This window comes from Girardinichthys multiradiatus, chromosome 23, assembly GCF_021462225.1.
Source record: "Girardinichthys multiradiatus isolate DD_20200921_A chromosome 23, DD_fGirMul_XY1, whole genome shotgun sequence".
Taxonomy (NCBI): domain Eukaryota; kingdom Metazoa; phylum Chordata; class Actinopteri; order Cyprinodontiformes; family Goodeidae; genus Girardinichthys; species Girardinichthys multiradiatus.
In genome coordinates, this window is record NC_061815.1 from 20,493,837 (window position 1) to 20,510,214 (window position 16,378).

Genomic DNA, 16,378 nt, shown 5'->3' on the forward strand with positions numbered 1-16,378 from the left:
AAAGAAGTGAAAAGTTTGAAAGAGCTTGTTTTAGGCATTTGCATAGAAATATTTTAATATGTTCTGCAAATTAAGACAAATGTAAAATAAAATAAAAAGCCTTTTTTTATGCTGATATTAAGCAAGATGTTTTTTTTTGTTGTTTTTGTTGTTTAGGTACAAAGGAGCAGATGGGCCAGTTTATTAAGCTCAGGGGTGAGAATGACCACCTTTTTACTGGAGCTAAAAACTCAGCCACCGCTTGGAGGTACAATAACAACATTATTTGCAGTCAGTTTCTGTCCAGTTTCAAAAACTCCTATCTTTCTAACTTTCATAAATATCCATCCAGTGATTAACATACTTCTTTTGGTTTTCCCTCTTTCCTTTTGTTTGTTTAGGACAATTCTGGAGAAGATGGACCAACAGGGGAAGGTCACCCCCTTGCAGGACCAAAAAAAAGTGGGACGATATGAAAAAGACATATAAAGTTTGTTCAGAACTTCTCATGTCACACACAAATAAAAAATATTTCTAAAAGTCTTATTGGTTTCTCTGTTTAGTCAACTCTTCTTTTATTCCCTCTAAATTTAGGATTGTAAGTATCCAGGGTCAGGAGAGGGAGTCAGTGAAAATCCCACTGCTGCTACTTGGCCCTGGTTTGTCCTTATGGATGAGTTGTTGGGACAGAGGTCTTCCACAACACCTCCTGTCCTAATTGCCTCCATCCCTGAGGACACTCCAGGGCCAAGCGGAGCGGTGGGCAACCAGATGGAGAAGGAAGACAGTGAGCCAGCAGGAAGGGGTCAGAAAAGAAAGAGGGACAGAGATGATGGATTTGATCAGGGAGGACATGAGGGCACAAAGAATGGACAGACTGTTTTCCATCTTAGAAAGAATGGTACTGAAATAAGGTGCTATATAAGAAATAAATAAATATGTTTTGTTCAGATAGTTTCTTAAAGTTTTAAGCTGTTCTAATAAATTTCTAAATTGTTTTTGTCACCAATGTATTTTATTTCCATTTGACCTAACAATACATCAACTTCATTTAAATTTCTAAACAGTTCATTTTGAAAATTACAAATAGCATTTTAAACAGAATGTGGAAAAAAACAACGTTCAAACAGATCAAGATTACAAGACAAAAGGCATAAAAAAAAACTATGTACAAGTATTTACAATGGCAACAGCAGGATCACCCTGAGTGTCTTTCTGAACAGAAAGTCTCTTGCGGTGTGGCTAAATCTCTCGCAAGGTCAGACACTTGGATGGGATGCTGCAACTGAGACCTGTGGTTTGTCTTTCTGGATGGTGAGCGAAGCATCACACAGGTGGTCTGCAGATGTTTGTGATGCCTCTTTCATCCATCAAGTTTAAAGGGCTGGCTGGACCACATCACTAAGATGTAATCAGAAATATGCAGAATTAGAAGATGGTGCTCACAAAATATGACAATTAGTTATACCCCTCAAACGTTAATCAAATCTATAATATTATACCTGCCTACATACAGTAGTCATGTTCTGGTGTGTGTATATATATATATATATATATATATATATATATATATATATATATATATATATATATATATATATATATACACTGCTCAAAAAAATAAAGGGAACCCTTAATTAACACAATATAACTCCAAGTGAATCAAACTTCTGTGAAATCAAACTATCCACTTAGGAAGCAACACTGATTGACAATCAATTTCACATGCTGTTCTGCAAATGAAATAGACAACAGGGGGAAATCTTTGGCGATTAGCAAGACACACTCAATAAAGGAGTGGTTCTGCAGGTGGGGACCACAGACCACGTCTCAGTACTTATGCTTTCTGGCTGATGGTTTGGTTGAATGTTGGTGGTGCTTTCACACTCGTGGTAGCATGTCTGCACAAACAGTTAGAAACTGACTCCATGAGGGTTGGATGGTATGAGGGCCCGACATCCACAAATGGGGGTTGCTGGACGCTTGGCATTTGCCAGAGAACACCAGGATTGGCAAATTCGCCACTGGTGCCCTGAGCTCTTCACAGATGAAAGCAGGTTCACACTGAACACATGTGACAGATGTGACAGAGTCTGGAGACACCGTGGAGAGTGATCTGCTGCCTGCAACATCCTTCAGCATGACCGGTTTGGCAGTGTGTCAATAATGGTGTGGGGTGGCATTTCTTTGGAGGGTTGCATGGCCCTCCAAAGAAATTGGCCATGTGGTACAAACCAGTACAGGACCTCTGAAACATTAAATCACTCTTTGGTGTGGTTATGGCATGTAGTGGTGGTTATGACCCCACACACAACCAAGCACACAGCTACTCCATGCACAAACTATGCAAAACACATTAATAAAGAAATAACATTTTAGTTTATAATTTATCAAACAAAAAACAAGAAATAAAACCAAATTCATCTAGAAAAAATCAGTTTGACCTGTCTATGTGCTTTCATGCTTCTTTAAAACTAAGGTGGTCCTTCTGCCAAAAAACATTGATGATTTTTGTGTGATTTTGTTGTCAGCACATTCAACTTTGTACAGAAGAAAGTATTCAATGAGAATATTTCATTCGTTTGTGTTCCCTTTATTTTTTTGAGCAGTGTACATTTATATATATATATATATATATATATACACAGTACAGACCAAAAGTTTGGACACACCTTCTCATTCAAAGAGTTGTCTTTATTTTCATCACTATGAATACCAAGAGTGTGCGTAGCAGTAATGAAAGCAAAAGGTGGCTACTTTGAAGAACCTAGAATATAAGACATATTTTCAGTTGTTTCACACTTTTTTGTTCAGTATATAATTCCACGTGTTAATTCATAGTTTTGATGCCTTCAGTGTGAAGCTACAATATTCATAGTCATGAAAATAAAGAAAACTCTTTGAATGAGAAGGTTTGTCCAAACTTTTGGTCTGTACTGTAACTAAATGACATGTAAGAGATATGATGTAAAAATGTACAGCCTTTAGAGATAACACAATCTTAAGACTTTTTATTACTATTTAAGACCAGGGAGAAACATATATGCAATCTCTTTTGAAAAAGTCAATGCCAAGCATCTTGCTTGTTTTTGGGCTGTGAGCCGAACCCCCATTTGTGGACTTCGGGCCCTCATACCATCCTCATAGAGTTGGTTTCTAACTGTTTGTGCAGACACATGCACATTTGTGGCCTGCTGGAGGTCATTTTGCAGGACTCTGGCAGTGCTCCTCCTGTTCCTCCTTGCACAAAGGTGGAGGTAGTAGTCCTACTGCTGGGTTGTTGCCCTCCTACGGCCTCCTCCACGTCTCCTAGTGTACTGGCCTGTCTCCTGGTAGCGCCTCCAGGCTCTGGACACTACGCTGACAGAAACAGCAAACCTTCTTGCCACAGCTCGCATTGATGTGCCATCCTGGATGAGCTGCACTACCTGAGCCACTTGTGTGGGTTGTAGAGTTCGTCTCATGCTACCACGAGTGTGAAAGCACCACCAACATTCAAAAGTGACCAAAACATCAGCCAGAAAGCATAGGTACTGAGAAGTGGTCTGTGGTCCCCACCTGCAGAACCACTCCTTTATTGAGTGTGTCTTGCTAATCGCCAAAGATTTCCCTCTGTTGTCTATTCCATTTGCACAACAGCTGTGAAATTGATTGTCAATCAGTGTTGCTTCCTAAGTATACAGTTTGATTTCACAGAAGTTTGATTTACTTGGAGTTATATTGTGTTGTTTAAGGGTTCCCTTTATTTTTTTCAGCAACACCACCAGAACATGACTACTGTATGCAGGCAAGTATAATATTATAGATTTGATTAACGTTTGAGGGGTATAACTAATTGTCATATTTTGTGAGCACCATCTTCTAATTCTGCATATTTCTGATTACATCTTAGTGATGTGGTCCAGCCAGCCCTTTAAACTTGATGGATGAAAGAGGCATCACAAACATCTGCAGACCACCTGTGTGATGCTTCGCTCACCATCCAGAAAGACAAACCACAGGTCTCAGTTGCAGCGTCCCATCCAAGTCTCTAACCTTGTGAGAGATTTAGCCACACCGCCAGAGACTTTCTGTTCAGAAAGACATCTGCCTCTTTGTTCTGTTGAAGAGGTTTTTCCAGGAATCGGTCACTCAGATTGATCCTGCTGTTGCCATTGTAAATACTTGTACATAGTTTTATTTTATGCCTTTTGTCTTGTAATCTTGATCTGTTTGAATGTTGTTTTTTTTCCACATTCTGTTTAAAATGCTATTTGTAATTTTCAAAATAAACTATGTTTAGAAATTTAAATGAAGTTGATGTATTGTTAGGTCAAATGGAAATAAAATACATTGGTGACAAAAACAATATTGAAATTTATTAGAACAGCTTAAAACTTTAAGAAACTATCTGAACAAAACTTAATATTATTTCTTATATAGCACCTTATTTCAGTACCATTCTTTCTAAGATGGAAAAACAGTCTGTCCATTCTCTGTGCCCTCATGTCCTCCCTGATCAAATCCATCATCTCTGTCCTTCTTTCTCTTCTGACCCCTTCCTGCTGGCTCACTGTCTTCCTTCTCCATCTGGTTGCCCACCGCTCCGCTCGGCCCTGGAGTGTCCTCAGGGATGGAGGCAATTAGGACAGGAGGTGTTGTGGAAGACCTCTGTCCCAACACCTCATCCATAAGGACAAACCAGGGCCAAGTAGCAGCAGTGAGTTTTTCACTGACTCCCTCTCCTGACCCTGGATACTTACAATCCTAAAGTTAGAAGGAAGAAAAAAAGAGTTGACTAAATAGAGAAACCAATAAGAAATATTTTTTTATTTGTGTGTGACATGAGAAGTTCTGAACAAACTTTATATTTCATATCGTCCCACTTTTTTTTGGGCCTGCAAGGGGGTGACCTTCCCCTGTTGGCCCATCTTCTCCAGAATTGTCCTAAACAAACAAAAGGAAAAAGGGAAAACCAAAACAACAAGAAAAAAAACAAAAAAACATCTTGCTTAATATCAGTGTAAAAAAAGGCTTTTTTTAAAATTTTCCATTTGTCTTAATTTGCAGAACATATTAAAATATTTCTATGCAAATGCCTAAAACAAGCTCTTTCAAACTTTTCACTTCTTTACTGAGATTTGCTTGCATTTGAAAGTGTATTTCTCTTCAGCTGTACCTGGAATCACAAATTATAATGCTAGCTGAATTATAAATATACTTTTAAAAACACATATAGCACATTTCTTCATCAAAAATGAATATTTAAAAGCTTATTTATTCTCGATCACACTCTCCAGCAATACGGTAGGATTACATAAAATCGTCCATTTATTCAGGTTAACTTTAATATCACCTGTAATGTCAAATCGACTTACATGAACAAATGACACAATACATTAAAATAATACTAACATATACTGTTAGAAATCACTTGTGTTTAACGTTCACTGTGATGACTGGCAGCAGGAGCTCAGTGCCGATAGTCCGGTCAGATCTCTACCGGGCTAGCTCGCCCCACTGCCGGTAGGGCTGGCGAAGCATGCCGCCAGTTACTACGGTGGGAGCAGAAAACTCCGAACACGTCGGAGCACGTTTGAAATTAAGCGATGTCTTGATAAATCAAGCAGATTTTTCACGTCTACACAGTTATATTCCCGCACTAAAAACATTGTAAAAGTTCATTTGTGTCACAGAATGTGTAATTTTTCACAGTTTACTCACAGCTTTTGCCATTGTGGTCCACCATGGCTGCCCCTATTTGACCGAACTGTTTCGACCCTCAATGAATCATGGGAAAAGATGGACCGCGAAGGATACTCACAACGCATCCTTCAAATCGGGCAAAAGAAGGACCTGCATCTGTCAGCATCTGACAGACCTTACGCGCCGCGCTGTGACGTAATTAGCCCACAAGTACGCACTTGGAAGAATCCAGCCCCTGAATTGGGACACACCTTCGGCCTGCACATGGACCCTCCTCCTTCTTGTATATTGACCAATAGGAGGGGAGCTGGAGAGAAGAAGGCAGCTCTCTTCATTTGCATAATGAAGCATAAGGTAAAGGAAAAAGAGAGGCGAGGAAATGTCAAAACAACAAAGGCATGTGTAAGGAAAAGGAAAAAGAAAACATTTACATTTCTTGATGAAAACGCATGTTTAAGGAAAAGGAAAAACAAAATATATATAAATTTCTTTATGAAAACGCATGTGTAAGGAAAAGGGCAAAACAAAATATATATATTTCTGCTTTTATTTTTAATTTTGTCAGGATCGGTCCTCCATACCTTCAGGAGGTAGTCACCTGAAATGGTTTTCACTTCACAGATGTCAGGTTTAATAAGTGGGATTTCAAGCCTTATAAATGGGGTTGGGACCATCAGTTGTGTTGTGCAGGAGGTGGATACAGTACACAGCTGATAGTCCTACTGAATAGACTGTTAGAATTTGTATTATGGCAAGAAAAAAGCAGCTAAGTAAAGAAAAACAAGTGGCCATCATTACTTTAAGAAATGAAGGTCAGTCAGTCCGAACAATTGGGAAAACGTTGAAAGTGTGCCCAAGTGCAGTCGCAAAAACCATCAAGCGCAAAAACCATCAAGGCAACAAGCAGAAGAGACTTGTTCGGGCTAAAGAACACAAGGAATGGACATTAGACCAGTGGAAATCTGTGCTTTGGTCTGATGAGTCCAAGTTTGAGATCTTTGGTTCCAACCACCGTGTCTTTGTGCGGCGCAGAAGAAGTGAACGGATGGACTCTACAAGCCTGATTCCCACCGTGAAGCATGGAGGAGGAGGTGTGATGGTGTGGGGCTTTGCTGGTGACACTGTTGGGGATTTATTCAAAATTGAAGGCATACTGAACCAGCGTGGCTACCACAGCATCTTGCAGCGGCATGCTATTCCATCCGGTTGGCGTTTAGTTGGACCATCATTTATTTTTCAACAGGACAATGACCCCAAACACACCTCCAGGCTGTGTAAGGGCATTTGACCAAGAAGGAGAGTGATGGGGTGCTGCGCCAAATGACCTGGCCTCCACAGTCACCGGACCTGAACCCAATCGGAATGGTTTGGGGTGAGCTGGACCGCAGAGTGAAGGCAAAAGGGCCAACAAGTGCAAAGCATCTCTGGGAACTCCTTTAAGACTGTTGGAAAACCATTTTAGGTGACTACATCTTGAAGCTCATCAACAGACTACCAAGAGTGTGCGGAGCAGTAATCAAAGCAAAAGGTGGCTACTTTGAAGAACCTAGAATATAAGACATATTTTCAGTTGTTTCACACTTTTTGGTTCAGTATATAATTCCACATGTCTTAATTCATAGTTTTGATGCCTTCAGTGTGAAGCGACAATATTCATAGTCATGAAAATAAAGAAAACTCTTTGAATGAGAAGGTGTGTCCAAACATTTGGTCTGTACTGTACCAGAGTTCAAAAGAGGACAAATTGTTGGTGCATGTCTTGCTGGCGCATCTGTGACCAAGACAGCAAGTCTTTGTGATGTATCAAGAGCCACGGTATCCAGGGTAATGTCAGCATACCACCAAGAAGGACAAACCACATCCAACAGGATTAACTGTTGATGCAAGAGGAAGCTGTCTGAAAGGGATGTTCGGGTGCTAACCCGAATAGTATCCAAAAAACATAAAACCACGGCTGCCCAAATCACGGCAGAATTAAATGTGCACCTCAACTCTCCTGTTTCCACCAGAACTGTCCGTCGGGAGCTCCACAGGGTCAATATACACGGCCGGGCTGCTATAGCCAAACCTTTGGTCACTCATGCCAATGCCAAACGTTGGTTTCAATAGTGCAAGGAGCACAAATCTTGGACTGTGGACAATGTGAAACATGTATTGTTCTCTGATGAGTCCACCTTTACTATTTTCCCCACACCCGGGAAAGTTACGGTGTGGAAAAGCCCCAAAGAAGCGTACCACCAAGACTGTTGCATGCCCAGAGTGAAGCATGGGGGTGGATCAGTGATGGTTTGGGCTGCCATATCATGGCATTCCCTTGGCCCAATACTTGTGCTAGATGGGCGCGTCACTGCCAAGGACTACCGAACCATTCTTGAGGACCACGTGCATCCAATGGTTCAAACATTGTATCCTGAAGGCGGTGCCGTGTATCAGGATGACAATGCACCAATACACACAGCAAGATTGGTGAAAGATTGGTTTGATGAACATGAAAGTGACGTTGAACATCTCCCATGGCCTGCACAGTCACCAGATCTAAATATTATTGAGCCACTTTGGGGTGTTTTGGAGGAGCGGGTCAGGAAACGTTTCCTCCACCAGTATCATGTAGTGACCTGGCCACTATTTTGCAAGAAGAATGGCTTAAAATCCCTCTGACCACGGTGCAGGACTTGTATATGTCATTCCCAAGACGAATTGACGCTGTATTGGGCGCAAAAGGAGGCCCTACACCATACTAATAAATTATTGTGGTCTAAAACCAGGTGTTTCAGTTTCATTGTCCAACCCCTGTAGCTCGCTGTTTTACAGCTGCAAAAACAGCCTTTTGAGGTTGCCAAGTCTTCACAAAATCATTAGTTTATGTTCACAAGTCAGGAAAGCCAGAAACAAATCATACTATTACAGATGTCAATGTCTGGAGATGCCAAACTCCACTGGGAGTTTAACAAGAACTCTGTGCTTTGGTCTCATGAGGCTAAGACTCAGCTTTTGAGACCAAACACTCCAGGTCAGTTTGAGAAGAAACAAAGGATGACATCATGAACTCTTTGAAATACCAAGAGACTTTAAATAAAAATCTGATTGACCCTACTCACAAACTGAAAACAGGGTGTCATTGGTCTTTTAGCAGGATAAAAATTCAAATCATGTGGCTGGATCAAGTAAAATTATACAAAGTAACTATGAAAAGGACACAAAATATTTTATCATTTTTCAGTCCCCCATATCTAACTACTGTAGTAAATCCTTTTGGGTGAGTTGAAAACAAAGGTGCATAAAATGGCACCTAGGCAAAGGATTTCAATTGTAGCTCTCTCTTTATGCACCGATCTAGTAAAATGTTGCATGGAAGTACTGTTTTTTTGGCAAAAGGGTTGTATAAAGTATTAACAGCAGGCGTGCCAATAATTGTGTCACCGGTGACCCCCAACCCACCCCAATAATTGTACTCAAATTAAACAATGCATTTTTCCAGATTTGTCTGTGTGAGATTATGCTAATGCAAAAATGGGCCGTAAAGGGTTACTTTTTTCCCCATCCATACCTAATAAGGAAGATAGTGCAGCAGAAGTGCTGGAGCAGAGTGACCATCTTGAGGTGAAACAGACAGACTAAACATTAGGGAGGGAAACGTTTCCAGGCGAGCACGGTATTCTGGGGAAAAGTGGCCAAGAGCAGTTAGAAAGCCACTGCCAAATGAATGATGGAAGCTTCCACTGGGCACATCAGTGGGTTCCTGGACCAGCTACCCTAGTTGGTAGTGGGCATCAGAATTTGGGCTTTCTGGGGATTCTGTTGCAACACCCAGTGTTGGAAAATAATCCAAAGCTAAGCCACATTCCCAAATGAAGACACAAACTGCAAAGAGTGTTATGGCTCTTATCAGGTAGAAAATACATTTCCAAAAGGAAATTTGACAGGAACTAAAAAGAGCTTTCATCTTTATGAGTAGATAAGAAACATTCAACAAAAAACACCAGTTAATGCAATATTTATTGATCGATGTTTTATAGTTTTTTGCTACTGAAAGCAAATAAATACTTTAGATGACAGAGATCGTTCTACTTGTCAGGGAGCTTTAGAAAATAAACCAGGTGAAAGCATCAAAAATAAAAGGCCAACGGTGACAGACGTGATGACATATGCCTGGTTTGAAAGGTTGGACTTGATTTAAACTTTACAGCTGGCTGATGAAGTATGGGCCTAATTAGCGCTGAATGTATTTTCTGAAGAAACAGATCTGAAATGGAACCTGAACTCATATTAATCAGTGAGTTTTCTTCCTTGTCAGTCCTCTGCAGCTTTAATTAAAAAGTCCCCTGGAATAGAGCTTCACACGTGTCATTTCCTATTTGAAGTCTTGGGGATGTATAACTAGGACACTCGTTTCACAGAATACAGAAGATTGGGACTCCCAATCCACATCTTGGATTGTTCTGTGACACAGCATACCTTTTCAGGGGGTCTTCATTGTCAATTGCTACTACTGTGCTCTGTACAAGCTTACACCTGTGCAATATTTTTCATAAAAAAGCAGAGCAGTGACAGGTTTTGTGAGATGTTGTGTGAAGAATAGGTTTACTGTCATTCCTAATATGTTTTTCTAAATACAAAGCATTATCTGCACTGAACTGAATCTTTTATGCCTAATTCATGAGGAGTTACAGACTTTAATTCAAAGAATTGTAAATATCAAGCCCTGCAGACACTTCCGAATCCTTCTTTGACTGAAAGAGCATGGATTTAATTCTGGATTTTGTGGTCGGGACTCAAAATTCAACTAAAACAAAGAGTCTCTCTGCCAACAGGCTGCAGCTGTTAAGCATATGTTTTGTTTCACTCCTGCTGATGAGTAATGAGGGAGCATAAGATAAAAGACATAAAAGTCATATTGCCTTTCTGTCATCACAGTCAGAGCAATGTTTCATGAATTTGTTTTCAGGAGTGCTATTGTGAACACACCAGGAACTAAGACATCTATGGATCTCAGAGCACAAGCTTGATCATTCCGACAGTTCACAGCTTTGGTTAGATCTTGCACAATGAGCATGTGATTAGTTCTCAGAGACTCAAATACTCATGCCTCAGATTGTAGGTAATTTATAACTTAATTGCTGAGCTAGTCCCTCACGCTGGTGGACATATTGCTGATTCCTTCTGAAATGTCTTTCCGAGCGCTCTGCTTGACCTGCAGGGGCTCTTCTTCATTACACCCAATTTGCCATCCACGGCTACCTTGCTAATTATAACTCATGAACTGACCCTTCTGAGTTTGAGTCTTACGTAGGTGCTTTGATTAGCCTCCTGTTTTTATCACCTCTGACTCTTCTGTGTTGTTATCATCCTTTCTGCTGACAGCCACAGGAGGCCACAAGGTTGCGCACTGCAGCGCGTGCTGCATAAATTTGACAGTCATGTCCAAGGAGTTCAAGAATTGCCTCTTAATCAACATGCCTTATTTGGGGCAATTTTTCACAGGTCAGGAGTTATTTACTGAAAGCACAAAGAGGAACAGCTGCAAGGCGTTGTCTCTCAAGGACACAAATGAGGTTTATGCTTCAATATTTAGGCTTCTGCATGGTTTGCCACTTCAGCCAATATAAAAGGCAGTTACAAGTCAACTGGTGCATTGCGCAAAAAAATGTTTCTGACCCTACTCACCCTGAAAAACTCTTTAGTCGAGCCTGAGTCCAGAGTGCCATACGCTATCTCTGTCTGCTTTGCTAGATCCTCAGCACTCTCTATAGGCGACACCATTCTCTCCACGGTCAAGAAGGCAGCCAGGTTGGCAGTGTACGAGGAAATAATGATAAGGGTGAAAAACCACCAAACACCACCAACGATACGCCCTGAAAGAGACCTGACAGAGGGAGTGTATGATGGTATGATGGGGAAACAAAGAATGCAATTAGAGTGACATGTGGTGCCCATCAAGCTGCTAACATCTACCAGTTGTGTTCAGTGTATGATTAGTGGATCAGTCATTAGAATTTCCTGGGTAAATCCTAAAAACAAGTTAAAAGTGTATCAGTGAGTTAAAAGTTTGCTCTTGTAACACCTTCTTCCTTCTTCCAAGGAAAATTGTGCAAGAATGTTTGAATGTTGTTTTTTTCAATTGGCTGTGAAGTCAGGGTCAAAGATTATTCCAGTGCTTCAAATAACAAACTTTGAGAGGATAATAATCTTAAAGAGCAACACTGCACTTAGCAAAAAATGTGGAATTCTGGTCAGAAGTTTACATTCATTCCTCATCGACATGAATGTCATCTAAATATGGTGGTCGAAACTGTTCTTTTTACAGAGTGGAATAATGGTAGAACAAACAACTTCAGGGAACCCGTTTGAATTAGTTTGTGGATTTTTTCTTATGCACATGGGTTAAAATGACAGACATGGTGAAATGTATACATACAGACACACTAATATTTAGTGGCGGTGTCTCAGCTTGGCAAGTTGGAGAGAAACCACTTGTTGGTAACCATCCATAAATCCAAACTTTCAAAACTCAAGTTGGTATCGAGGAACAAAAGGTGGCATCAACTCAGCAGAGGTGATGGGCAGTCTTACATATAAAATTCATCTAATTCTAAAAGATAAAACACATTAGCTTTGTTTGACAACTAATTGGTTTTCTGTTATCAAGTGTCACCAGTACCAAAGAAACTACCCTTGGCTGAAGTCCAGTGATTTGTCTTGTCTTGGCACTGTTCAACATGGACTGTCCAGTGTGTGTTTATAAAGGAAATTGTGTGCATTACACACTGGTTCCAGTTTGTTTTGGGCTTAAATCACCCAGACAGCTGATAGCACAGACTGTCTGTAAACACTGCATCACATCCTTGAAGAGGGCTAATACTTGCACAAGACGGCCAATACAGAGCAGTTACTCTCTTGGTGTGCAGCTCAGAGGCATGACAGTAGTGGGTTGACCGCTCACATTCCAAACACATGGAGACAGCAAAACGTCATGGCTCTAGTGAATGAGGCTAACAAATGTTTAGAGGAGCATGCTGATTCTTTATGCTGAGGGTCTCTTTCCCTGCCAATGGCACTAGTGTTTTACATAAAGTGGATGGAATAATGATGAAGGATTACCTCTAAATTATTCAATCTAAAAAAAAATCAATGGTTAGATGGTAGAAACCTGGACATAGGTGTTTATTGTTGAAATAAATTATTTTAAAAAACTAAATTAATACAACATTTGTACTGAGTGTATGCAAGCTTCTGACCAGAATCCAGATAAAAGTTTTTATCTCTATCCCTTATTACCATTCAATCCAGGTGTCTACTGGAGCTGACCCACCTTGGAGAGATGTCACAGCCTTGCTGCATAAAGGCGCCCAGTGAGAACCAGAGCGAGTTGAAGATGCCAAAGTCATTGGGAGGATCGGGGGGAGTCTGGGGGTCTTTGGTCTCATCCTGCTCCTCGAGGTTCCACTCATACGGGCTGAACCGACTGACCAGGAACAGGACCACGCTCACACCAATGTAGGCAAACACTATACACATCCAGATCTCATAGGCCAGCGGGTCCAGGAAGGAGAAAACACCGGGCTTGGACTTTTGTGGCTTCTTTATCATAATGGAGATGCCCAAGCTCATAAAGGGCTTGGAAAAGTCTATTACCTCCTCTCGAACCAGAGTAATGGTGAGAGGCGCAACGGCTATATCTGCCCTCTGGAAATAGGGACATGCACAGCAAGCATTAGTCATGAAACATGTTAGGGAAATAGGTCATCATATGTGTGAACGACTGCAGCTGTTAAAATCTCAGTTTACATATGATATTAAAGAAAAAATCCTTTTAAGGAGAGCTGTAAAAAAGAAAGGTGAATCAGCAGAAAGGTTGCTGAAAATGTATGTAATATACATCTAAGATGAGAGCGGAGTGAAGCAAAATTTCCCATGGAAATGTTGCTCCATTTAGAGGCAAAAAAGAGAAAAAGCTCTAGAGAAAAAGGCAGCTTGGAAGCGATCCATCGAGACAGACGGGTATTTGAGTAATGTTTGACTAAATGAGGCAGAAAGTGGAAGAGAAATTTCAGAGGTATATCGCAACAAAACAATAAATAGAATTTTTTCACTGAAGTAGAAAGACAAAAAAAATCAGTGCATGTGTTTAGTTAGATATTTCCATCTGCAGAATGCAAAGTCGGTGCTACATACAGAAATCTGAGCGCAATGGCTGCGTCTTACACTTGGTTTCCCAAACATAGCTTATTCTGGCACTGTATTTTTTCCTCCAAGCTGTTTCTCTTTATCTCCTTCTCCATTTGCTCTGCTACTTCAATCACATTACACTATCAAAACAAATCCAATGAAGGTGGTGCTGCCCCTTTTTTAGAAATCACAATGGCTTTCTCTGTAAAAGTAAAAGCAGAAGAAAATAATTAATCATGTTAGACATTGTTACTGCATACTGTGCGTGTGCGATTAATTAAATAATGCTCCTCTTCAAAGGAGCAAGAGTGGGAAAAGACAATGGCATCCATTGTTGTATTGTGCTATGTTTGTCTTTTCATGTCGAAAAACAAGAAAACATTGAACTGAAGGAGCACGAGGCGGAGAGTGTTTGCTTTTCATGAGGTCGGAGCAAGAAGCGGCACAAATAGAGCCAATAAACACAACTGTTGTTTTTTTTTACCCTGTCAACGCAACACTGAGACGTGGGCTATAACCATTTAATTCTTGTGCTGTGCTCAATCAATGGTGAAGCAAACAAAACAATAAAGAGGAGCCTCGGGCCTAACCTTTAAAAGACAACTAAAATCAAATTAATTTACTGGTCAAAAGGTCAGAATGTACAAAACTATTAGAGCTGGCCCACCTGCTTTAAAGGCGCAGGGCTGGAAAGACTTGACAGCAATGTGGTTGGAATCATTTTCCCACTACTTTCATCTGCAAGGAGTGGATTTTTCCTATTTGAAAGATAATTTGGCACATGAAACTGAGCAATCTCCTTGGCTGATAGCAAGGAGATTGAACAAGTGAGGAGGTCTAACTCTCATGCATTTTGTATTTGGCCCTTCCTCAGAGAAAGGTGACAGGGAGGAGTTGGGATAATTTGGGAAATTCTTAATTTGTTGCAAGCTCCCATGCTCGCTCTCGTCAGATGTATAACAAGCCGTGACCCCCATCCTTAATGCGAGAGGCTGCGAAGCGCAGCACATATGGATCTTGTTGCTTCAAACTGCAAACCATCATTTAGCTGTTGATTCCAAAGCAGATTACTCAGCTGTGAATGTGGCATAATTCATCAAATGCGTGAAACATTGAACACAAAAACACAGTCACTTCAAAGACATACAATGTTTCATTCATCAAAGTGATTACAGTGTGTTTGCCATATGGACTCATTGTTCTCATGTACCTACCTCTGTTTTAACTGCAAGAAAGAGAGAGGGAGAGAGACAGTTTCTAGACTAAGCAACAAGGATTAATTGCAATGAACAGCACTGAGAAATGATTTCATTTTCTCCGTCTCAAGATGATCACCAACTCCCCAATGCTTCAGGCTGCATTTGACAAATTCACTCACAGCTGAGCGTCATGGGACATCATGGGGCTTTGAACTGGGGCAAGAGCTGATGAGTTCACCATGGGTTTGGTGATCACCATAAGACAGAACAATGAGATCTCCTCTCATGTTGAAGTTCCTTGCAAACTGTCATGTAATCAGCAGAATCGAGACTCCCAGTACTCACCCCATAGACCAGTTCACCCACCATCCCGTTCCATGTCTTGGTCTCAGGGTCTCGGGCGCCGTACTTGCCGTCCATTACTATTGACAGTTTGTACTTAATTCCAACATGTTTGGCAATCTCAGATGCTAAATCGACGCAGTAGCCTTCATATTTGTCATTCCCCTCCAGATGCTTATAATTTTTCTTGTACATCACATAAGGAGCTTCCTGTTGATTCAAACATGGTTCATTCACTCCTATGTCCTTGTACATGTTTAAAAATACAGAAATATGCAAACATGCATTCAAATGCATGCACATACAGCAAACACAGACACACTCATTCACCGACACACAGATATACACACACACAGAGAAGTATTTCTATGACGTTGGAGCTCTTTAATTTAGACATTTTCTTTAATCCTGAACTCCCAACCTCTAATTTAATAATGTGTGAATAGATCTTAATCCCGCCTTTTCCTAAAATTACCCTTGTAGTTCAGGGCTAAGGTTGTTCTCATAATGTTAAGAACTGGTACATTCACACTCACTGGCCAATTTATTAGGTATACCTGTTCAATTGCTTGTCAACACAAGTCGCAACCCAGCCAATCACATCACAGCAACTTAATGAGTTTAGTGGATCTAGATATGGTATAAATGATGAACATGGTATGGCGGCTGGTGCCAGATGGCCTGGTCTAAGTAATTCGGTAACGACTGATGTCAGAAGTCAGAGGAGAATGGGCAGACTGGTTCAAGATAATAGAAAGTCAACAACAGCTCAAGAAGCCACTTGTTAGCACTATCTTTAATCTTGGAGAAGATTTTTAACAGCAGCACAAAAGCAAACGTTGTGCCATTCCTGTCAGCTAACAACAGGAAACTGTGACTGCTATTCACGCAGGCTCAGCAGAATCAGACAGAAATAGATTGGAAACATGTTGCCAGGTCCGATGCATTTCAATTTCAGCTGCAAAATTAAAATAACTGGGTCAAAATTTGGCATAAACAACATGAAA

The 16,378-nt window shown here is 40.7% G+C and overlaps 1 protein-coding gene across 4 annotated transcripts in view; it reads right to left on the reverse strand.

Moving 5' to 3' along the window:
- The window catches only part of gria3b (glutamate receptor, ionotropic, AMPA 3b), a 155,769-nt gene that overhangs the window by 22,354 nt on the left and 117,037 nt on the right, over positions 1-16,378 (reverse strand). For all 4 annotated transcript variants that reach the window (XR_007036274.1, XM_047353114.1, XM_047353113.1 and 1 more), the window contains exons 10-12: positions 15,375-15,581; positions 12,974-13,347; positions 11,329-11,527 (exon numbers count right to left, since the gene is read on the reverse strand). Coding sequence is in view for 3 of the 4 variants with exons in the window: in XM_047353114.1 (XP_047209070.1) it covers positions 11,329-11,527; positions 12,974-13,347; positions 15,375-15,581 (780 nt within the window). In the remaining variant the exon portion in view is untranslated. The remainder of the gene's footprint in view (positions 1-11,328; positions 11,528-12,973; positions 13,348-15,374; positions 15,582-16,378) is intronic.